Below are 24434 nucleotides of genomic sequence, written 5' to 3' on the forward strand. Positions count from 1 at the left end.
AAAGAAATGACAAGAGGCGTCTAAACTTGTTATACCCAAAAAAACAAAAAACAAGAGAAAATCCTTAAATTTCAGAGACATTTTTTATATAAATCATTATAGAACACATACAATTAAATACTTGTAAGTACAATTTTTAACCTAGATTGTCATGTATTTTATTTTTTTCTTTACTGTTGTTCTCTATTTAATCCACTTCCAAGGCTGCTTTCTTCATCAAAATCAAAATTTATTTTTTAAATAAATAGACTTCATGGTATTGAAAGTTGATTAAAAATGACATATTGCACCTTTAACTTTAATCACAATGAAAAATTGGACCAATGTCCAGTTTTAAATGTACAGTGCACTAGCACAAACATACAGTTTAAACACACATACTATCTAAATATCTTAAACAAACTAACGGTATATTATATATAGATAAGACTCACCAGAATTCAAGTGCTGACCAAGTTCAGAGCTGGATCCTCGCTGCAGTGTCACTGCCTTTAATACAAGTATAGTTTGCTGGTGCAGATTTTAAACTATGTACAAATCTGCCTGTAGCCAATGACAGCTTGGCTCTACCCAACAAGTGTCACAGTGACAGGTGAGAGCTGAACAGCTGTCTTTACTGTCACCCTCCTCCTCTCTCTGTGCTTGTACGCCTGTAGTTCCACTCCTGTCCTGCTGGTGGCAGCAGTGCGCCGCCGTGCTCTGTGGGCAGCGACGTCCGCGACACAGGACTCCACAGTAAACACAGATTGTCACCACACCGAGAGCGAGCTAGCAGCCAGCGGTTACCTGAGCGGAAAGGTAAGAAAACGCTTTCGTTTGTTTGTTTTTCCCATACGTTTTTTGTACTATAACTATCGGCTCTTTGTCTGGGAACGTTTCTCATGATTTTTAAAGCTAAATGGATCCGGAACTGGCTATGAAGCTAAAGGCTCTGTCACCAAGTAACGTATGTGCGTTGTCACTCAGTGAGGCAGAGATGGACAGAGACTGTTAGGGAGTAGAAATGGCTAATTCTGGCTCTAACAACAACAAAAAATGAATTTAATTGACTGTATATTCGTATATGTTAAATAAAAGATGAGCTGTTCATCTACGAACAAGCTAAATCATCTCTTTGAACACAGGAGTCATAAAGCAGTGAGAGGCACAAACTTGAGCCCGTCTTTTATACTGAAAATTGATAGCTTCATTTGAACAGGACGTCCTGCTTATAGTTTCCATTTCAGTGTGTTGTGCTCTATAAAGTGTAACTACAGTTTAATAGTCCCTCCTGTCAGTGACTGTATCTGCAGGGTGGTTGGAGATTGCTATCAGACACAAAACAATGCTTATTTGCCTTTAGGGAGTTTATCTAACAAACACTGGTGCAGGTCAAAGTGGCTTTATTGACTGATAAGATGTAGAGGGAAATGTTGCGGTTGACCATCTGTGACTACTTGGCCTACATGTCTGTAGTATGAAACTGCTTAGGAAGCTTTGTTTTATGAAATAACAGAAGTCCTGACATGAGCGGTTATCTTGTTGATTACATTTTTTGCATTGGATAATGTGCACAACATAACTAAAAACTGTATAAGCCCTCTATTCATGGCCCCTTTTACTTGTAGAAAGGACATATTCATATGGTCCATTGTCTTTAATGTGTTTATTGCATGTACAGTGTACACAGCCAGATACAGTAAATGTTGCTTGGCAGATACCAAGAAAATTAATTATTAAGGAAATGAAAGTAAGGCAATTCACTTTCATATCAGTGTGAATAGTTCTCAAAATCAAACCATGACTCCTCATTGAGTGCAACATTTGTTTGAGCAAGAAAAAAATAACATCATTATTGTCTGTTCTTTCTAACACTACATATATTTACTAACCAGACTAATTCTTATTTAATATAGTAAGCAATAGACCCATCCCTTACCAATATATTGCGACACAAGCACATGAATGCAACAGAAACTGGCATGTAATTGGAGTACACAGTTAAGGTGCCAAGGGTACACATTTGAGCATTGCCACTAATGTAGAGTTGCAGGAACAGTAAACGGTAGTTTGACCAGAATATAAGACGGAAGAAGAATCTATCAATCTATCCTTTGTTCTCAGTAAGTACTTCAGCAGATACCAACCTGATTAAGCAGACTGGGTATCGGCCATGACATAACAGATCCGCAATAATTACACTTTTTTTACTCATGTCATAAAAATGCTGTGTTTACCCCATCTTTTACATTCATTCAGTCACTGTGCCAGTATTTTGTAAGACAGCAATTTCAGGTTTCATGTTTTCCATTCAAAATCATGAGAGAAGACAGACTTGGATACGATCTTTAGTTCTTAGCTGGTAGAGTCCTGTCTAAAAAATGTGAGGCAATGAATGGTTACAGCTGAACCAGGCCTGTGGGGGATGTGTAGTGGTTTCAGAAGCAGTCAGTATACACTAGGCCCATTGATATCTACAGGTACCAGAGCACACCCCAGCGCTCAGACCACATGCATCTATTCATACTCGTGTTTTACCCCAAGGTGATGGATACTGTCAACAAGATAGTATTGCTTGTAGCAGTACAGGATACATCCAGGACTGGTAAAATCAGGTAAAATGATATTCAGCACCTGGTGATCACAATCTTGGGTGAACTCAACACTGAGGTCTTTGAAAAGGAACATCCACCATTAAGTTTTGGTTCATTGCATGAATGATCACTGCTGTTAGCTTTAAAATGTGAATACTTTATGGTTTCTTTTCACAGCTATAACAGTAAACTTAATATATTTCGGTTGTTGACAAAACAAGACATCTGAGGACGTCATCTTGGGCTTTTGGGAAACACTGATGGACATGTTTCACCATTTTCAGACATTTAAAAGATGAAGACAACTAATCGATTAATCATGAAAATAATCAACAGATTAATCGACAATAAAAAATCTGGTTAGTTGCAGTCCTGTTGTAACGCTGGTTTCCAATTCCTTCTTTTCAGGCTTCTTTGTTGTTCCCCAAGTGATGTGCATAGTGGGACATTAGCTGAACCCCCTCCCTGTCCTGTTGCTGCTCCCCCTGAAGACCTCCACCACCACCACCACCACCACCACTACCTCCTTTCTCCTCCTCCACCTCCTCCTCCTCCCTCCGGCCGCCCCTGTGATGCCTCCCTCGTGCTGTGGCTACCTGTCACAGTACACCCATCATCATCTGGTTGCCTTCCTCCTCACCTTCTTTAGGTAATCTAGTCCCACCCTGCCCTAAAGGTCCTCGTCAAACCTTTGGGTTAGTTTCTAGATGAGCCTGTGATAGCAGACATGTCCTCTTTTTAGATTGAATTGTTTCATTGAATATTCATTGGAAAGAGTCAAAGGAAAGGTGGTATGAGATTTCATGAAAGCAGAAACAAAGTGTAACACACCATGGTTCCATATGCATGATGTATAATGTATGATGATGATGATGTTTCATCCGTCAGGCTTTTCAAGATCAAAAAACCAGGTGGTTGGTTGGTTGTTGGCTGAAACATCATCAAATTTAAAAGAAAAATGCATTTGGAGCCAGTGCGCGACACTTTCCTTCTGCTTTCGAGTCCACTTCCAGTCATCAGCACCTCACTACAATCTTTGGTGTGTGTTACGTTTCTATAATTAAAAAATAATTATATCCCCAACAAATTTTCGAAGCAGTTTTGAAACGAAAATCTTCTAACTAGCCATTCTCAAGAACGAACCACAAAAAAATGTTGGAGTTGCATAAAAGTGAAATGAAGCTAGTGCAGAAACACGTGTGAATGGATGTGAGCTCTTAATATATAGGTAAAAGGTCTGTGGAGCACGGCTAACCCAGGTCAGACATGGTCAAGATAACATAGACAATAAGGACTGATTTCCAATAGAGAGGGTTGCTACACAGAGTGAAATAGAAAAACATGAGAACATAAGAATAGAAAACGTGAATCTAAATATTTTCTCATTAGGGAAAAAAGTCTATAAGTGTATTAAACCCTGCAGAGACATTCAGGTAAATTGAATTTGAAATGGAGACTGTACAGCAGTGTTAAACATACCAGGGATTAAATCATGTTGGTTCATTTCCTGCCACAGCCCGTGCTGTTAATCTTTAATTACAGCAGATCTGATATCACACATCTGCAGCCATGTCAAGAGACTCCTATCAGGAGCAAATCAAAGTGTTGTCTTCAGCAGGCAGTAGCATGCAACAAATTGTGCTGCTCAGCACAAAATCTGGGCTTGTGTTTCCTGTTTCTTAGATAAAGGTGATGCATTCCAGACATTTCCTGTAAATTCTTTCAGCAGAATTGAACTGCTACTTCTTTGGAATTTAACCTTCTGCGTGCCTCATGTGACCTTATGTAGCCCAAGACACCTAACAAGTACTTTTAAAGGATTATTAATTGCCCAAGTAGGTAATATGGTATATTGTGGTATTATGATGAAAGACATTTTTCAAACGTTTTGGAACTAGTATTTAGGAATCTGCGTCCCCTCCTCCAGCTGAAGTATGAACTCTGCTCATTCTACATGTCTTTTCCCTTCACTTGCTGGTTAAACCTGTTTTCTGTCCATCCAGCTATGTGTTGCTGCATGCATCCAGGAAGACGTTCAGCAATGTGAAAGTGAGCATCTCAGCCCAGTGGACACCATCTGTCCTGAATGAAAGTCTCTCCCCGGGCGAGGTACTGTGCAGCAAGCAATCCAACACAGTTGGTTCAATAAAAACAACATTAAAACCAAAGTTTTCTTATATCAGGTTCCTGAGAAAACTATATATGTTGGCTGTTGGAAGTCTAGAGCATCCATGATATTTAAACCCCCTGTTGCACGTGATTAACTGTGTTCTCTCCGACTGTCCCAGACATGGCAGGACAATCATCTGTTTGAAGATGAAAAGCAGGCAACTCTGTTCCTGGGAGCTCTGGACTCCATCTTCCTCTTCTCGTACGCAGTGGTGAGTGGCGAACATGATTTTATGTGTTAACAGCAGTCTGAAATGAAGAGACATCTGCTACAGAAACTGGTGGACCTGGCAGAAGCTGATGATGGCATGTTTCAGGAATGGCCTCTAACAGCAGCGACATTAAAACTGTACTAGTTACTGGCTACGAGCTGAGTCGGGTCCATATCATTTTTTAAACATTCCTTTAACACTGCAATTGTTTATTTACATTTTATTGTTTTACTTGCTTCATGTTCAGTCCTATGTCATCTCTTTAATCGTAAACTGTATTGTTACTGCATTTTAAATACAATTGATGGATCGATGATTCTTGGTGCTGTCTACACAGGGTCTGTATCTCAGCGGTGTGATTGGAGACAGAGTGAACCTCCGCTACGTGCTCTGCTTCGGCCTGTGTGGCTCTGCAGCAGTGGTGAGCACATAGTGTATGTTAGGCTGTGTGTTATTAATACTGAGTTGTACATTTTGCAGTGATTTTAGTTGTGATCACTGTTGTACGAGATGGGATGAATATTGAATGAAAGAAAGCATGTGAATCACTCAGTACAACTTCACACATGGCTAGCCCCACACTAGTATACAGATGTTTTGACTATTATGCAGATAGACCCAGTTGTGCGTCTTGTTTCACATGTACATGATTCTCTGATGAGATTTTAGTCTTGAAAGAAGTGAAATTTAATGTGGAATTGAAAACAATTGCCATTGATGGCATTAATACAGTTTATTTCTACACCAAGCAATAATAGAGATCAGATAACATTTGTTCCAAACAGACTGTATTCATATGATATTTTGGAATACAACTGTATCTATCTATGGGTTTGTAGGAGTTTGTGTTCGGCACGCTCACCGAATGGCTCCACATCTACAACATCTATCTGTACTGTGGCCTGTGGGTGCTGAATGGCCTGCTGCAGTCAGCCGTCTGGCCCTGCGTGGTGGCCGTCATGGGCAACTGGTTCGGCAAGACGGGGTGAGTGACATTCCTCTTTTTTACAGAACTGGCATTTGTCTGAATTGAACTTTATTTGGATCACAACTGCAACATCTGTCCAGCCTAGAAATATTTAGTCAAGTTGGTGTCCGTCAAGTCAAGCTCGACACACACGGAAACACTCGCACAATGACGTCCATTCATTGGTGTTGCTGCTGAGACATAGACCCCATTTAGAATTTTTCCTCACAGGCAGGACTTGTGAACATAATTTGCTGAATATAAAAATAGCAAGTCACTGAGCTGAGTATGAAGTTGCATTTAGTTTAAAAGTACAGTATGTAAAGTGTTTTTTAAGAGACACAATATTGGAAAATGAAACTAAAGGCATGAAAAATATGTAATTTATAATTGAACTTCTTGTTGTTTTCCAGCCGTGGTTTTGTGTTCGGCCTGTGGAGTGCTTGTGCCTCTGTAGGCAACATCCTGGGGGCCTTCCTGGCTTCTAGTGTTCTTAAGTATGGATATGAGGTAAGACACAAACACTTTTACACTTTTGCAATACCTGTTTCCATAATATTCTCAGCCACTAAATGCTAACATGATGTCCTGTATGTTTCTGTGTGCAGTACGCCTTCCTGGTGACGTCAGTGGTGCAGTTTGCTGGTGGGGTGGTGGTGTTTTTCGGCCTACTTACCTCCCCGAAAGAAGTCGGTAAGAACAGCAAGGATCAGAGTAGAAATGGTGTTTCTTAATATAATTAAAGTTATACTATCTAACATTTAACACGTGTGTGTGTGTATGTCAGGTTTGAGCTTGGAGTCAGAGCTTAGCCCAGTAGAGACAGACACAGACAGCCACCGGCCTCTGATGAGCGATGAGGAGGACGAGGTGGAGGTGGAGGTATACGCCAGGCGATACCAGTCCGTTCAGGAGCCGGACGAACCTCTGGCCGAGCCTCCTCAGGCCATCGGCTTCTGTCAGGCTTTCTGTCTGCCCGGAGTGCTGCCTGTGAGTCCACAACTCGAGTCAAGTCGAGACAAATTTGGTGCTCTTGAACAAGCTCTTATATTGACAAACACTATATTGACTCTGTCCCTGTTTGTACTGCAGTATTCCCTGGCTTATGCGTGTCTGAAACTGGTCAACTACTCCTTCTTCTTCTGGCTTCCTTTCTACCTGAGCAACAACTATGGCTGGAAGGAGGCAGAGGCCGACCGCCTGTCTGTGTGGTACGATGTTGGAGGAATCATCGGTAAGTGGCACGAGAATTTATGCATTTTATTCCATCCTATGTTTCATCATAGTCTCATTGAAAATTAGTACTTTTTTCAAGGGACTCTGGTACAGTAGGAAAAAAAATAAAAAAAGCATCTCTCCTCCTCTATTCCTCATAAATAAATATCATGAGTTTGGATGTAAGCTGTCTTTTCCTCATCGTGTTGTTTTGTTTCTGTGTGTCAGGAGGGACAGTTCAGGGTTTGATTTCTGACTTCATGGGAAAGAGAGCCCCGGTGTTGGCCACCAGCCTGGCGCTGGCGATGGGAGCTCTTGTGGGATACAGCCGTGAGTATAGAGTCAACACAAACTTGAAAGATTTGTTGTTGTTTTCCCTCTGTGACAGACTAATGAAAATCAAGCAAAACCTCACTATATAAGGCTGATGATTGAATAACAGTATTACAATTCTACCTTCTCTCTTTCTCAGGCTCACCTAACGACCAGGTGATCAATGCTGTGCTGTTGGCCACCACCGGCTTCTTCATTGGCGGCCCGTCTAATATGATCAGCTCGGCCATATCTGCTGACCTGGGCAGGCAGGACGCTCTGAGGGGGAGTCGGGAGGCTTTGGCTACTGTCACTGGCATCGTGGATGGAACTGGGAGTATCGGAGCTGCTGGGGGGCAGGTGAACAAACAGCTTGTGTTAAATGTTGAATGCAGTCCCACCTGCAGATTTAAATTTGACCTAATTTATATCTCCATCTTCTTCTAGTACCTGGTGTCCCTGATTGAGAGCAAGCTGGGCTGGATGTGTGTCTTCTACTTCTTCATCGTCATGGTAAGACGACTTCCTGAAATCACAAGAAGCCCTTTTAACTGAAGACAGACCCACTCATGTTCACTGTGACACTGTCATGACTTTCTGGGACACTTGAATAGAACTCCATTGTTGATGTTATTATTAACACTGCAGTGAAAAGTCGTCCTGTCTTGCAGATGTTTGTTTTTAAAACACGTTGACATAAATATGATTTTTTAAATACCATTTCTGACTCTGTAAATCAGTGTTTCGAGTATGTTCAGGTTTAAAGTAAATGTTAATGTCCAGCTGTTAAAACCACATCTTCTTCTTTTTTTTAATTATCACTTGTTTGTTCATTGGTAATGGCAAGAACCATTACCAATGTGAACTCAATGTGCTTAACATTGAAAAACAAAATGTCAAACATGAGAATATGAGGAACATGAGGAAAATGCAGAAGCATACATTAACCATAGCACACAGCAGTACAAACTACAAAAACAGGAAACAGGAACACCACAGCGCATTGTATTGTATAACATAAGAAAAGAAAAACTGTTCTATAACTTTGACTGTTGTGTCTTTATGTTACAGACAGGGGGCAGCATTATCTTCATCACTCCCTTGCTCTTCAAAGAGGTGCGCGCCATGTGGAGAGACAGACAAGCGCTGCACCGCCAGTTGTGAAAGCATTCACATAAAGCAGACGTAATGTTTCTACTTTTATCAATGGCGACACAGCGAGGCTGCTCAGACACTCGCCTTATATGTGAGTTTCGTGAGGTGGAAAGGTTTGGTGGATGCTTTTTCTCACAGTCACGATGGTAAAGGTGACCTGGAGTTAGAGCGCCACTAGTTTAACTCCCACAAGCATGGCCCGTGTTAGTCTGTGAGCAGGAAGAGAGTCGTTCAGCACAACACTGAAGTCTTATCCGCTCACTACAAGCCTGAAATGTAAAATTGTTAAAAGATTTGGAGGTTGAAGTGCCTAATTGAACAAGGCTTTTAAAGGGACCTGGCTGTCAGGCACAACCACTCTGTGAGTTCATCACAGAATGTACTCCTGTATATATATTTTAGGATTTTAAATGGATGTAAAAACTTTAAATTTTTTAAATGTACATGTTTTAATCAGGAGTTCTTAAGTTAAAGATCAGGTGCTCTGAGGCAGTTTGGAGGTTGGGATTACTGAAAGAATGTGAAAAATAATTGTAATGTAGAAAATGACTTTCAGCTTTTGTATTTATGTATGATATTTTTGTTGTTTATGCTTAAGATAATGAATATTGCACTGTAGTATTCTGACAGTAATCAATAAGTCTTGAAGATTTTAGTGAGCCACCTACATCTTAGTGGAGTTTTGGGAAACTCAAAGCTACTTGATTTATTGTGTGTACAGTTTTGTGTAATCAGGATGAGAAACTTAACTGTAAAGCCTTTCCATCATGGGGACTGGTCCTCTTGATTATGTAAATGTGTCAGCCACTGACTGATATTTGCTCTTTGTTGCTTTTTTTCAATTCACTGGAATGTTTATGCCTCAAATTTTAGTGTCTTAAATCACAGGAAACCCTTCATACAAAACATACTGACAGAAACACAATTAGAAGAATCTTCCATTGTGTTCTCACATGATTACTTTACAGTGTACTGTACATGTAACACTTTAAGAGTTTTATTCCATACTGTCATTGAAGAAGAGAAACATTTGTTTGTGTTTGATCTGTTGCTGAACATTGTCAGTTATCACTGTCAGTCTTTTTACACTATAATTACTCATGACCATTGTGGGCAATACAGCAGCCATATGCTAGGAAGATCTTGCGAATGCTGTCTACTTTGCGAGACAGTTTGGTAATAATAATCTGTCATCATCTTGGGGAAAATCATTTTTTTTTAAATCTGTAAAACAAAACAAGAATTTGTGATTTTACAGCCACTGACACAACAGACACTTTGCTCTGTTGCATGCAGATACACAAATCACCATAAAAAGTGCTTTTGGGACGGGTTCCTTGTGCTAAACCAATAGCAGTGGAGTCTAAAATGAGACATGCCAAGTCAAATGTAATTAAAATGTACATTGATATGTATGAGGAATGTGTAACACTATCTGTGGTATTTTTTTTTTTTTACTTTTACCTGTGTATTTTAAAAGTTTTAATGTAAATGCAAATTTTCATTTAAAATAAATGCAAATTACATTTTGCAAATTGTGAGATATCGTGTACACACCTACAGAATACTTCAGATAACATAGTCTAGATAACATGGTTTTATTATAGCCTCTGAGTGTCATTGAATCACATTCCCGCCAAATTCAGTAAATGTAATTAGCCTACTTTGGTTGTTTACTGTGTGCGATGTTACTTGAAAACCACCAGGTGGTGCTCTTAAGTCAGAAAGAAACATCAAGTTTCGGCCTTTCATAACACTAAAATAAACAAGAGTTCAGACGAGAGTTTTGTCGTTTATATCAATCTCATTTACATTTTATTATTTTGAGCACACTATGAAATCAACAATATGAAAGGCAACAGTGCACCAACAACCCAACAATATAATATTTTCTATACAAACATCATCAAAAAGGATGAGTCTGATCCCATACAAATACACTTCTTACATGTTGCAAGGGTACATACACCAGTATTAATTTACAATAAAATTATTACTAATGGTGTACAAAAATTATCATACATTCATGCATATACAACACTTAAAAAAAAAAAGCAAAAGCAAAGTTTGCCTGGGCACAGTGAGACTAAAAGGTTAATCTTGACATTTATCAGTTTAGTTTTACTTTATTTTATTGATTTTTATTTTATTTCCTCCAAACGGATATGAGGAAGAATAACAACATATGTTATGTACTGTGTCTAACGGTATGACAGGTCTGATTGGAGGAAAAGGGTAATATAATAACAATTATTATTATTTTATTATTAATGTAAAAAAAAATCCTAATCTGTGCCCCAGTTTCTGAGTAATTTTTTGTATGTTTTTTTAAAGATTACCATAAAAAAATAGTTCTCTTGTCAACAATGTTTAAAGTAGTGCAAAGATATAGTTTCCGAAATAACACAATTAGTTAGTTATAGTGAAAAATAAAACAAAAAAAAAGGGAATTTATAACAACAACTGATACAAACTCAAAATAAGTTAATAGACTTTGAAAGTTTCCTCTTAAATGCACTGAGAAGATAGGTGCACACAAACACTGTCTCTCTCACACAAACACACACACATACACATAGATAAGTTGACAAACAAAACAAGTCATCCTGACGAATTCAAGCAATTTTAAACAGCCGCGTTAGCTATTTTTAGCGCTGTGAAATATTGGCAGTGAAAGAATAACATGATTGTGAACAACTGCTTTCATGCCAATTTCACACAGAGACTGAGGCGGCTGCTTCATGAAAGAGAGGCTGAGAGACTTTTAAAAGGAAGGCAGACAAAAGCACGTCTGAATCGAGGGCCACTTGTCTGGCCGCTGAGATCCTTTGATCCAGAAGGGGTCTGAGATGTTTTCTGGTTTCCTATTAAAGTTTTCCTCGTCCTTCCCCCCATCAATACTGCTCCTCCATCTCTGGGAGAGCTGTCAGAGCAGAGGGAGGCAGAGAGCGACAACAAAAGTTGCCTCCCCCCTTCCCCCCTCACGGGAGCTGAGTTTCCTCTGCGTGGAGCTGGGCCCCGCTCTGACACACTGACTCTTTTACCTGATGTGAAACTCAACACGGAGCGCTGAACCTCGACAGCTTTTACCACAACACAATAATCAGACCCCCTCTCCCCTTTGTGTCTGTCTCTCTGTCTCTCTTTCGCCTGTAGACATAAACAACCTGAGCTACGTTGGTTTTTATATTTTGCGTGTATTTAACTTGTTTGTTTTGCTGAATCACTTGATGAGGTAGTTAAGAGTGGATTAATCCAGGGCATGGCTTTATATCCATATACAAATTAGAATGACTGTAGGGAAAAAGGAGGAGGCACATCCTATTTGAGTCACCAAAACCTTCTGTGACCCATCAACAGTGAGCCACTCGTATAAATGATGTGTTTCTAATTTAATGGCACAGCAATTTCCTCTTTGGTACAACTGCCTCAGCTGCCACAACTTTAACAACTTGTGGAAAACCTCAAAATCAACACCAATCAAACTCATTCATACAAACACTTATATGCATATGTACACTTATAGAACTGCAAGGCGACAGAAGATGCGAAGCAGCTCGACTCTTCTTATGAAAAAAAAATTGGAATCAAAAGTTTCGATCCCTCTGACTTGCAACTCAGTGATAAAACGCTACGTTGATTGCTACACCTTCACGAAGAAAAGAATGGTGGAAATCATGTGAAGGCAAAGAGCTGAAAATGCTACATTACAAGCGTAAAGCTAACACTAAATAAGGTTGGTTGCCAAAAAAATATATAGATGTTTACAGCCCCATTATGCAAAAATAACACAAAGCAAAAAGGGAATATAGTTTGTATAATTCTTGCTTTGTTGGGATGGTATAAAATAATTATGGGCGGAGTTTTTAAGCGGCAACGGTGGAGTTTTTATGAGCCTTAATGACTTAAAGTCTAACACATAAGTCACAGGTTTCCACAAATGTTGGTTAAATACCTCATTTTACACTTTGCTTGTCTTTTTTTTGTATTTTATCTTTTTTTGAAAACGATCTAGCATCGTTGATAATAAATACATAGTCAGATATGAAACATTATTATAACTACTCTCATTGTACGACAATGGCTGAATTACCTAACCGCTGACCCTCCACCGTTGACCTTTAACCTGGAGCTAATCACAGTCGTGCTGCCAAATTTTCGAGCGCTGACTGAGGTTTTGACCTCTGGCTCGACTCGTGCTCTGGGAGCAGCGGGGGTGAGACTGAAGGCAAAGTGTGACACGAGGCCAGGAATAGAAACTCCTCCAATCAAAACCTCCTATGACTTTTAGCAAGAGGGAGGAAAAACGGGTCGAGGAATGAGGTCAAATACTAATGAAGGCCCATTCAGAAGACAATTAACCTCTTATAACTAGAGCCTGTTTTCTGTTATTAAGAGTGCATTCAAAATTATTTCACAGTATAGTCAGAAGCTGAGGAAAACAGTATATAGAATATATAATATTTCTAATTATCAATAAAAACCGTGTCTAGGGTCTGAGCATGATTAAGGAGGGGAATGGTAGCTTCATGTGCTGAGAACTGAAGGTATGTGGTATCAGAGGAGTTTTTAAGCCCATGTTGTCTGAGCTTGTGGACAGTCAGTTACAAAATGCTACATATATACATATGATATGAAACATATCAGTGTGAGGTGAAGAAGGATGTCGACCACTAAGTGATCTGCTGTTGAGTTTGCTTCTCTACTGCCGAGACGATGCTTTGTAATGCAGAAGCTTCCTCTTCTTCACCCTGAAGAAATCTGATGAGAGAAAAAAAGACAATTCAAGGTCAGGAAAATTTTTTGGAAATCCGAGTTTTTACTTTCTTGCTGAGAGCTAAGAAGCTTTCACCAGTTAGCTTAGCTTAGCACAAAAGCTGGAAACAGGGGGAAACATGTAGCCTTTCTCCATCCAAAAGTAAGGTAAGTAATGGAGTAAAAAAGCAAAAAATTTGTTGTTTCGTGATTTTTTTACACTTTGGTTTGTGCTAAGCTAAGCTAAACGGCTGCTAACAGTAGCATCATATTCACTTAATTCTTAGCAACAAAGTAAATAAGCGTAATGTAGAACTTTTTGGCGGACTGACCTGTGATGGCAGCCTGCCTGCGTTTTCCGTGCGATTTGAGCCGGTAGCACCCCCTTGTGGTCACCTCCAGGTACTCATCCCCAGACCCGGATGAGCTGCTGGACCTCGGGGAACTCCCGCCCGATGAAGACGACATCTGTCTTTTGCTCTGTGGCAGTGCAACCGGCCTAACCGTGCAGCTGCGGTAAAACACCGGCACGTCCTGGCACCTGAGCTCCTCCCACTCCATGTTGGAGCCCTCTCCCGGCCTCTCACTCTGGAAATCGAAGTTCCAGCGCTTGTTGGCCACCTCCACGCTCATGCAGAGCAGCCGCTCGAAGTCCTTCTGCAGCTGCTGGTGGTCCACGGGCCCGAAGAGGTTTCTCCGCACGGGCCCCACCTTCAAATTCAAATCCTCGATGCCCCCCACGCATGACAGCTCTGAGTCAGACGCCATCGCTGGTCCTGTTGTTGATGTTGATGGAGAGGCAAATGCCATTTCCCTGTGAGAGAACAAACACATGCAGCACACAGTGTTAAAGAAAGGCCAGAGGTGGAGTGTTGGCTCTGTTAGACCTGCAGAGCTTCAATGAGGTGTGATCTGGTTTTTTACTGGCAAAGATTATACACAAACACACTGATATGAGCCTAAACCCCCCCACACACACACACACCAGCTGTATCTGCTCTCTTGGGCGCCTTTATGTTTTATGTGATCAACCACATGTGTGCCCTAACCCGCTGAGTAATTACTGCAGCTACAGGTAACTGAACCTACACCAAATAAATCTCCAGCATAATTCACTGGCCTGCCGTGTGAGAGTGAACCTGATTCTCCACCTGCTCTGGTGTCTGCAGGTCAAAGGTCGACTGTAGAGGTCAGGGGGTCACGTAGAGAAAAGGCCCACGTAGGCTCCTTGTGAGAAATGTTTCCCACATACCCCAGCTGCCTCCTGCCACGTTTAATTAGAGCAGCACTGTTGAATTCTGACATCGACTTCTGCACCAGTAACTGATATTCTGCCAAGTTTATCATGTCACAACCTGCACTATCTCCACAGTGAGGTTTAATTTTACATGTAGGTGGTTGATAACCACATCCCTGCTGACTCTAGAGCCTCTGTTTGACAAGCACTAAACTCACGGCTTAGTGCTTTATCAGCTGTTTCGAGGCAAAGAAAAGACAACGATACGTTCTTTCTGGGATGGGCAGTAACTACTATAGAGCTGATAGTAATACTACTGTATACTCTGTAAGGCCTTAAATGTTGTAGTTTCCTGCTCTAAAAATGCTGCAAACTTCAAAAATCAAGTCAAGTGCAACTTAACATTTTCGTTGGTTGCACTGGTGCGCCTCAAATGTAGCAGGTTATTCTTCAAACAGTTGGAAGTTATCGTAATTCCTTGTTGCTTGTAATTTAAATGAAATAAAACATGTATTTGTAGCTTCATTTCTGTTTACAATCACTTGCATAATGTGTTAAGAAATTAAATTAAAATGCACTAAACTTCTGTGCTGGTGCACCTCAATTTAACCAGTGTGAAAATTGTATCATGTGCCCTGTTTTGTATGGGGGCCCTGTTTATACTTAACTCATATAACTAAAAAGAAATTTGCATTTAATGAGGCGACAAGGGACAAGGGGCGTGGGTAGCTGAGAAGGGGCCCCATAGTGGGTTAATCCGGCCCTGCCCAAACATCTAGGTTATTAAGCAGTTGAACAAAAATGTCAATGGATTCAAATCAGACGATCGTCACATTCTTGGTTTCAGTGTGGGTTTGGTAGTTTTCACATATGATAGTTTAACTCTTCTGGTTTTATTGGTGCTGTTTGCCAGTCATTACAACTGCGTAATTGGTCAAATTAAACTGTAAATGGTTGAGTGGCTCTAGTTAAAACAGCAGGGAGACTGTACAGTAATTTTAAGAAGCACCAACATGCCATTATATCAGCTCAAAATCAGCCTGAAGACAGAAATAAGGGGCCGGACCCGCTTGAAAAATAAAAAAAAAGCCCCAGAGAGTGTAAAGAGGAGGGGGAGAGTTGCGTTGCGAAACTGTTTGACACATACAGAATAAATAGCTAGTGAGAGCACTTCCACAAGTCAAACAGCCTGTAATTTCACTATGTAGGTCTGCTCGTACAAACAGTTAGAAACCATGATGTTTGCAACCACAGCAGGCGACGAGTTTTAGCACTTTCTAGCTCGTACTTTGCTTTAATCACGACCAGTAATTGATTTAACCCGCACGACTTCCTTCAGAGCCGCATGAATGTAAAAAAAAAAAAAAAAGTGAAGCCAAAGCCAGCACTGCTTGTGTTTCACCGACAGGGCTGCTGCTCTCTGCCAGTGAAAGTTGTTTGTGCAGAAGATGAAGTGGGCGCGGTATGCAGATCAGGTTTCCATTTCGGTCGGTGTCCCCAGAAAAAAACACCGAGAAAACCCTCCGTAGCTTGCCTCAAACTAAACTAAACAGCCATAACTATGAATGCAACAACTACCTCTGCAACCACGACAAATCACTTTGCAATGCTGGGTAAAACAACACCACAAAAGTCACTTTTTGACTAGTTGAGTCCGGAGGAAAAGTTCGTGACGCAGTCAGATTCCGTGCAGGATGTGGGTCAATGAGATGCGACACACAAACAGCCCGCATCTTGTCAAATCACTTCACGCTTATATTACACACACCACAGCCACTTAATATTGCTTTGAAGAGTATTAACAACAATAAAAGAGTATTAATTAACATTTACACGTTTTAAAATGCGTGTTAACGGCTAGCAGAGCGGCGAAAAACGTCTCAAACTAACGTTACACGCACTTTAGCTCAACCAAATCTACAAAGTAAAGACACAAATAAGGGTTTTTATACGAATACTCGTAAAAATAATGAATATGGCGTCAAGAAAGACACGAAATAAGTGACATTTGTCTCCTTACCATCAGCGTCAAAGTCTCAAAAGTCTCTAAAAGTTGACGTCTCGAGCGTTTCGTCCACAAACTGCGCACAGTTCAGGTCCAGTCAGAGAAATGAGTCGTGTTCTTGACAGCCCAGTGGAAACAAACACTGTCACGTTGAACACTATCGTAGCTACTACCCACGGGAGGGTCGTGCTTCTCGCCCTTATCTGCGAGTTGTTTGTAAAGGATTTAGACAGGACAGGAGACGAGGGGGACGTCCCAGCAATCACGTGGGTCCCCATCAAAACAGTCATTGTTGGCGCGGGGCCAGGAGGTAAACAGTACTCTCATAAATTCGTACGACATGTGAACGCAACGAAAGCTGCAGTTGTTCTGCTGCAGAACAGACGTGCGCAGAAAAACATCCAAAATGCATTAAGTGAAAAGAAAAGTTTTTACAGTTCATTTAACGTTGTTTTATTGCATATTAATACATTGTTATATTAACAGCGATAATAAATAGTGTCTTACCCTTTTATTAAGATGCTAAAATGCTCCGATTATCTCTGCGATCCTGCTCCAACCTGTTGCTGCTGTACTCTGTGGCGCGCCAGTGCCTCACTTCTCCCTCAGAGGAGCTAAAAGTAGGTCAAATATCTTGGCAATGGCGGCCATTTCCCCTTCTCCAGCAAATGTGACACACATTCTCGTGTAGTGCTTGCATCACGTTTTCCTTTGGCACCGAGCCTATGGACTTTCAGTCACGTTGAAGTGCAACGTGACTTGAAACTGGGAGGTCAAGACAGCCCCATTTCTACTTTTCCCGCAAATTTCCCACATCCACATGTGGATGTATATTTTCAGGTTTATGAAGTGGAAAGAGGCACTGGAAGCCACATGGATGCCATGATCACTTACATTTGGTTACTAATGAAGTAAGGAGGTGAGGAGTACACAATGCTGCTTCTCACTTCCTTACTGTAAAAAGTTTCTGACTTCTTGACCTCTTTATTGACTCATCTTGTAATGTTAAATCAGAATCAAATTAAGACACATGGAAACTAATCTTTATTGATCAAGAAATAAAACTAATTTGATGTTATCCCAAATTAAAAACACAATAATCTTATTTTACACATTTTATGACATATTTACTGTTTCTTGTTTAATGTACCTTGGTATTTTACAGCTACCTGGATTAAAGTCCACAAATAAAAGCACTATTCTGATGTTTAGATAAAAGTAATAGAGCTAAGGCAAATAGTTGATCAGCAGAAAATAAATCTGCAACAACTGAGATTAAAATCAGGGGTTTTAAAGGGTAACTCCACTACTTTTACACATTAAAGTGTGTTTACAGGTCTTGGGGAGTACTGCAACATATGTGGAAAAAATTAGTATAATTAGTATTGTGGAAGCTGAATGTAATCTGATTAATTGCAACCAGTGATGTCACTCAGTGGCTTAGTTGCATTGTGGGTAATGCGAGCTAACATTGCACTCCTATAACACTGATGGACTCATTATGGACAGTTTAAAAACAAAATCACTAGAGCAAAACTGAACATATGACCTTTTTTATGCCACCTACTTTACCCACAATGCAATTTAGCCACTGGGTGACTGATTTATCAGATTACATACAGCTTCTTCTGGAGCCACAAAAGGCTTTACACTACTTTTTTTCACATACAAAGTAGTACTAATATTAACTAAGACCTGCAAACACACTTTAATGTGTAAATTAGTGGAGTTAACCTTTAAGCAAAATCACCAAACATTCCTCAGTTCCAGTTTCTCAAATTTGAAGATTTGCTGAGACTTTTTTTTTTTTTTTTAGCATTAAACTGCTTATCTTGGAGTTTTGGACTCTTAGCCAAATAAAAATGATCACTTAAGTATGCCAATTTTAGTTGTGAAACCTGTGATAGCCATTTATCACTGATTTGTCCGTGATTAATCAATTAAATAAAGGATTAATTAGCAGATTAATTGCTTGACTGCTCACATTAAAGTAACAATGGGGGCATTTATCTAATTTTCCCATGTGTAAAAAGCAGATTATCGATCCCTTTAATCACCATGAGCATTCAGTTTCACTTCACAACACTTTTTTTTGCTTTTAATTCAGTTTTTTCCAATTCTTAAATTCCCGCTCGGTTGCCTTTCATTATTACATCATGTTATGCCTCCCATAACTCATCCTACACCTATTATGACACATTTCTTTCTTTCCTTAACTATTACGAAATACTGCAGGCTCTTCCTTTCTATTGAAATTGACAAATAGATTCTCCTGTTTCTTATTATTACATAGGCTCTCTGTTACAGCGTGTTACGTGGGCCACAGCCTTATTGTTGCCTAGCTTTTCAGTGACACAATATGGGAGTCATTTGAGCGCGCCGACCAACACCCCTCATTCAGGAAGGTTGTTCCAGGTTTCAAACACATACTTACTATTTTTACACATTAGTCAGTGCCTGGCTGGCCTCATTCGACTGATGCCAGTCAGACACTTCAAATGAGAGCAAAGTTTCTGCAAGTGTTTTATCAGATGCTCTGCATTAATAAGTCAAAGTAGGTAGCAGCCATGGTGAAGGCCATTGTTTGTGTGCGCTCTGTGTGACAGCAGTGTGGCGGCTTAGAAGTCATTATGTCACCACTGTGGAATGTTTCTTGATTAGAGGAGGCTATTTTCTTGGAAGAGCTTTGCAAAAGTTCAAGGCAGCTCAGAGCAAACAGAACAAGTGCATCCACGTGAGTTAGAGTTTCATGCAAGTCCATAAATCTCAATCTAAGACTTAATTAACTTGAGCGTAAGGAACATTTTGACAATTATTGGGATATGGATGGTGTTTGATCAACACAAAAAACAGGTACACTCTTTCCAGTGATACTGTTCAATCACCACTAATTATAAAGATCCACATCTGCTGTTTCTCCAAACTGACCCCACTAATAATTTCCCCACTGTCCCTTTATTTTAACAAAAGATGTGAATAGAGCTGCAACGATAAGTCAATGAATCCATCAGTCCATCTGAACAAAATCGATTGCCAACTTTTTTGAAAATCACTGTAGTAGTTTCAGTCACTTCTCAAACAAAAATGTCAAACAGTCACTGATTTCAGCTTTTAAAATGTAAGGATTTGCTGCCATTTTTGTTTTGGACTGTTAGTTGGATCAGTTAATCACCTAAATAATCAGCAAATTAATCGATCATGAAAATAATCATTAGTTGCAGCCCTAGATGTGATGATAAATGGATCATGTGCCCCATCATTGACATCATATTGTCAGCACAAAAACTTATTGTTTGTCTACATGCTGAGTTATTTTAGGTCCCTCCCATCGTGATACATAATAGTCAATTAGGGTTGTGGCCCAGTTCCCCAGTGCTCTACTAATCTGTGTGTCAAGTGGGCTTTATACACTGTCATATTTGAGGGTTGGTGAGCAGACAATGAGTCCTCAGCAGCATGATCCCCTCACTGTTGTGTCAGCTCTCTGACCTGTATTTACAGTCAGCTTATTGTTCCACATTAAATTCCTAATCCTCTTCTTGTTGTCTACAGTGTTGTGTGTGTTTTGGTGTGCCTCCCCCATCTCCAGCCCTTAATCCTGCGCTGTATGTAACATTTAACAACGCAGTCATTAAGCCCATTGTCTTCCCTTCCACGGTCAGCGCCCTTTGAATACATTAGTGTGCCTGTCAAACAACAGTCACACAGTTACAATGTGACTCGGGTCAGAAGACGATGTGCTGGGGAATTGTCACGGTGGGTCTTGTGCTAGTGTAAAAAAAATCAACTCACCTCTTTTCATTCAAATGTTACTGATTCACCGGGGCGTAAAACACACAAAGGACACAACAGAGAAGCTGTTAGGAAGCTGACCATACCTATATCCTACAACCACAGGCAGTGTGATACAAATGTATGTAGTGTGAGTGTGGCCTTCTCACAACAGACTTCACAACAAATAAACCACAATGTCAGAAAATGAACTAGGCTTAAAGACTAATTGAAGGTAGATGTTGAAGTATTGATTCATAAACCATCACCAGATTATTCTATTAAAGTTCCTTAAACCTACATTTTTTAAGTTTTCAAGTCAACTACTATGGCACGTCCTCATGTTGGCGATCAGATCCAAAGCTCGTATCCAAATGTAGCTACTTCCAAAAACAAGATGGCAAAGGCCATAATGCTACACTCAAGGCTTTGAGGTGGTAGTCCACAAACCAATGTGTGGCATCATTGTGATCAATCAGACAGTATGTGGTACAGTAAAACACCTAATGTCATATCACAAGTAATACTACTTACTGCATCACTTTGTTGTTTTGAGAGTAAGATCCTCTTTGGTTTCACTCCAGATGAGACCGATATTTCAGTTAGCTACAGGTCTGAGGTCATTGAACTTTAAAACTGAGAGTTTGAGTTAATGAATGGAACAAGAAGTGGATGTACAGTGTGTACCCTGTCTCATTTCAGCAGGAAGTCCTAGTTGGAGAGAACAGAGCAGAAGACAGAAGAGAGGAAGTTGTTGGTTCACAGGTGCAGTGCGGGGGTTTCCACATCCTTCTGCCTTTTAACTGTGGCAGCAAATACTGAGAAGAGGATACCACAGACAGTCAATCATTTACGTCAGTCACAATTTACTGACATACCACAACAAATTAAAAGCTGGGAGAACAAGAGAGACTTGATGTAGAAACGTGGCATGGGAAATGTCAAAATTCAAGCAAGTCAAAGAGAACGAAACAGTGTGTGTGCATCATTCAGGCAAGCTTTCGGAGCTCTACACTAAATGGTGATTTCACCACTGGTCACCTCCAAGCAGGTCACACACATACATGAACATGTGTACATACAAACATATATTCAGTAGATTGAGATCTAACCCAAAACAAGCTGTGCAGAACATTAGCAAAGGACATCTGTAGGCCACAACAGTTTAGCCTACATCTTTAGCCACATGTTTCAAGGGATGGCAAAGTCTGTGGGTCGGTCCAACACTTTGGTTCAGACCAAGATAACTCAACAACTTTGTGAGAACATTCACGGTCCCCAGGGGATGATTCCTAATAAATTAAGATGTTGACATTCAGAGTATGACATTTTTTGTATTCAACTTAAATATTTTGACAATTATTCAGTGGATTTTCCTAGAATTCATGGTCCCCAGAGGATGAATCCCAGTAACTTTGGTGATTCCCTTAACTTTTCCTCGAGCACCATTATTAGGTCAAAGTTTTCACTTATCCAATAAAATTGCCACGTCTACATTGTGAAAACATTTGTACATACTTTCATGGTTCCCAGATGATGTATCCTAATGACTTTGTTGATCCTCTGACATCTAAATTATGAGTCCTCTGGGTTTGGACATTGTTGGAAACATTTGGGCAATGTAAGATCACAACTCAACAAAATATACAACAAAATTCTCGTCATTTTGATGAATTTTAATGTAGAAATGTTACATACTCTAACTCTTAATGACTGTATTCAAATGTGTAGCAGAATCTTACTAAACACTGAAATATAGCCTATACAAACAGCATTTGTCTAACGTAGTTATTGTTTGACCTTACTCCAATCTCACTGCTATATGCTGCTACTGTAAGTACTGTGCGGGGAGCAATTTATCATCCAGGCTTGTGTACACAATGCAGCTGATTGTGCTGTTTCTTATCTTCAAATGCAAGCCATGTGTGGGGTGTAAACTAAATTTGGGATCTTTGTACTCTGTGGAGGCGATGGGGGAGTATTGAGGTAAACAGAGGAATTAGAAACGGCAGTGAACCCGAAAATTAAGTCACACTCTCCATACGTAAGGAGGAGGGGTTTCCATCAGAGCGTTCGCCCAGCTGTGGAGGCCACAGGTGGGGTTTGTGGGGGGAAGGATGAGGAGTGAGCCATACTCTGATTTCATACGTGTGTGTGTGTGTGTTTTCTAGGTTAGCGTCTGCAGAAATTTGGGGTGCAGGGAGTGCGAGGCAGCTCGCTGGCAGCTGGATATTGTCAGGGGTTCACCAGGGGAGCTAGCATGTCAGGGTGAACGGGTTTAAGATGAAATGTGCCCAAGGAGATCCTGACTCACTGTGTTTGTTTTTGGGAGGGGGGTCCTCAGGGGCTGGCCTGGGGGGTTACTGGTGTAACGTACAGATTGGGGTCTCGGATTTATTTTCTTTGAGCAGTTGTGGCCTGAGTGGTCTGAGTCTGCGCATGGTAGGATTTGTCTGTAAATGTAAAGCATGTCTGTGTTTTGAGGCGATAACATCATGCTCTGTCAAATATTGTTTTTTTGTGGTGTGCGTTTGTGGGCGTGGGGAGGAGGAGGAGGAGGGGTTGAAGGGTGGGACGAGGCGGGTGTAAATCGATCCTTTGTTTTCGTCCATGCATGTGTGTCTGGGGGCGGGGGGGGCTTGTTTTGGTTTTGCTGGGGTGACTTTGAGCCGAGTTCAATGTCAAAACTAAAGAGAGAAAGAAATGCCCAAAAAATGAAACATTACGTAAAAATCTACCAAAAATATGTTTATTTTGACCAAAAAAGGGCAAAACTCTTCCCCTCAAAATTCAACAAATTCCGCTTTCTCCCCTAATATTATTTCTGCGCTTATTTTCAATGCAGTTTAACTGTAAAAAACATGTACTGTATCTGCCATTCATAACTCCAGGAGGGCTGCGTCCAGCATCTGTTTCTGCTCCATCCAGCTGAGGTGAAAAGGTGGTGTGCTTCAGCTGATGTGTTTTTCGCCCTTATCTACATCTGGGGGAACATCTGGTTTGCATCTGGCACCGGCCTTGCCGTATTGGGCTGCGCATGAGCGTGACAATATGTGCGTGTTTGCGAGAGAAGGAGAAAGGAGAGGGCACGGAACATATTTGTGAGTTTGTGTGTGCGTGACTGGCTGGATGGGAGGATAAATGAATGAGGGATTGAGTGATTGTGTGTGTGTGATTGTGTTACCTGGCCTGCAACCAATGATCTCAATGTTGTTGTCTTAAACTATAAGGACGTTGAGCAGAAACCCTCATATATTAACTTTTTTTTCACGAAAAATCTGATACTTATGTTTAACACCTGTTACTATCAGATAGAGTATCTGCTAACAATCGGCTGTATCTGTTTGACATTTGTGGATTAAAATCTCTTTTGTCCAAGGTTGGCTGTTTTTTTAAGTTGACTGATCACAGTGTGGTTGATTCTCCTTTCTAAGTAAATTGATCAAAAGGAGATACCAACTTTTCACCCGACCATGACAATATATCTGTTGCCAGATTTCTGATGTTGAGCAGTGAAGCCTGACTGGGTTGAGCAGAAACCTCAGGATGACGAGACATGTCTTTAAAAAGAGCAGTAGTGGAGGAAGTATTGAGATCCTTTACTTAACTGAGTATCAACACTGCTCTGTTGTTTTTGTCCGGCTGCTAAAAGCTCAAAATGTTTGCCGCAATTTAAGAAAAGAAAAGCAGTATTTGAGTAAATTGTCCTTAGTTACTTTCTACCACTGGAAAAGAGCGATAAAGGGTGAGGTAAGGGGAGGCTTGTTTGGTTTCTTGTTGGAGTCCCTGTGTCGGGGGGCCCATGGTATTAATGGTAACGAGGCCAGCTGGGTAAAGGTATGCAACAGTGGCCCATTCTACATGGAGTCCTCACATGCTCCTATTTGAGAAGGACATGCCATCAATGTACACATGAAGTTCAGTTTATTTTCCTCAAAACGTGGTACACACTCTGCAATGACAGTCGTATGATGTCCTCTGTGGCTCTGGAGGAAGACGTTTGAAAAATAGCTCATAATATGTCAGAATGATGTCAATCTATGATAATTATTTAAGAATCTTA

At 40.5% G+C, this 24434-nt stretch overlaps 2 protein-coding genes across 3 annotated transcripts; one reads left to right on the forward strand and one right to left on the reverse strand.

The window, feature by feature from the left end:
• Positions 1-742: 742 nt before the first annotated feature.
• On the forward strand, positions 743-10386 carry slc37a3 (solute carrier family 37 member 3). Of its 2 annotated transcripts, none has more exons than XM_073480265.1 (14): positions 743-798; positions 2982-3222; positions 4577-4682; positions 4862-4954; positions 5292-5375; positions 5794-5939; positions 6335-6431; positions 6530-6614; positions 6709-6911; positions 7014-7155; positions 7365-7466; positions 7609-7808; positions 7896-7961; positions 8520-10386. In XM_073480265.1, exons 2-14 carry the CDS (start codon positions 3146-3148, stop codon positions 8610-8612), a joined length of 1494 nt encoding a protein of 497 aa, XP_073336366.1. In that variant the 5' UTR covers positions 743-798; positions 2982-3145; the 3' UTR covers positions 8613-10386. The 2 variants fall into 2 exon arrangements, with proteins under 2 accessions (XP_073336366.1, XP_073336367.1); XM_073480266.1 differs by lacking the exon at positions 743-798 and adding an exon at positions 2526-2594.
• A 1-nt stretch (position 10387) lies between these two features.
• On the reverse strand, positions 10388-16822 carry cdkn1d (cyclin-dependent kinase inhibitor 1D). The gene is made up of 3 exons (XM_073480267.1): positions 16616-16822; positions 13691-14172; positions 10388-13364 (listed from the first exon to the last, which is right to left on the reverse strand). Exons 2-3 carry the CDS (start codon positions 14166-14168, stop codon positions 13306-13308), a joined length of 537 nt encoding a protein of 178 aa, XP_073336368.1. The 5' UTR covers positions 14169-14172; positions 16616-16822; the 3' UTR covers positions 10388-13305.
• Positions 16823-24434: the final 7612 nt, after the last annotated feature.

This window comes from Pagrus major, chromosome 14, assembly GCF_040436345.1.
Source record: "Pagrus major chromosome 14, Pma_NU_1.0".
In the NCBI taxonomy this organism is placed as follows: domain Eukaryota; kingdom Metazoa; phylum Chordata; class Actinopteri; order Spariformes; family Sparidae; genus Pagrus; species Pagrus major.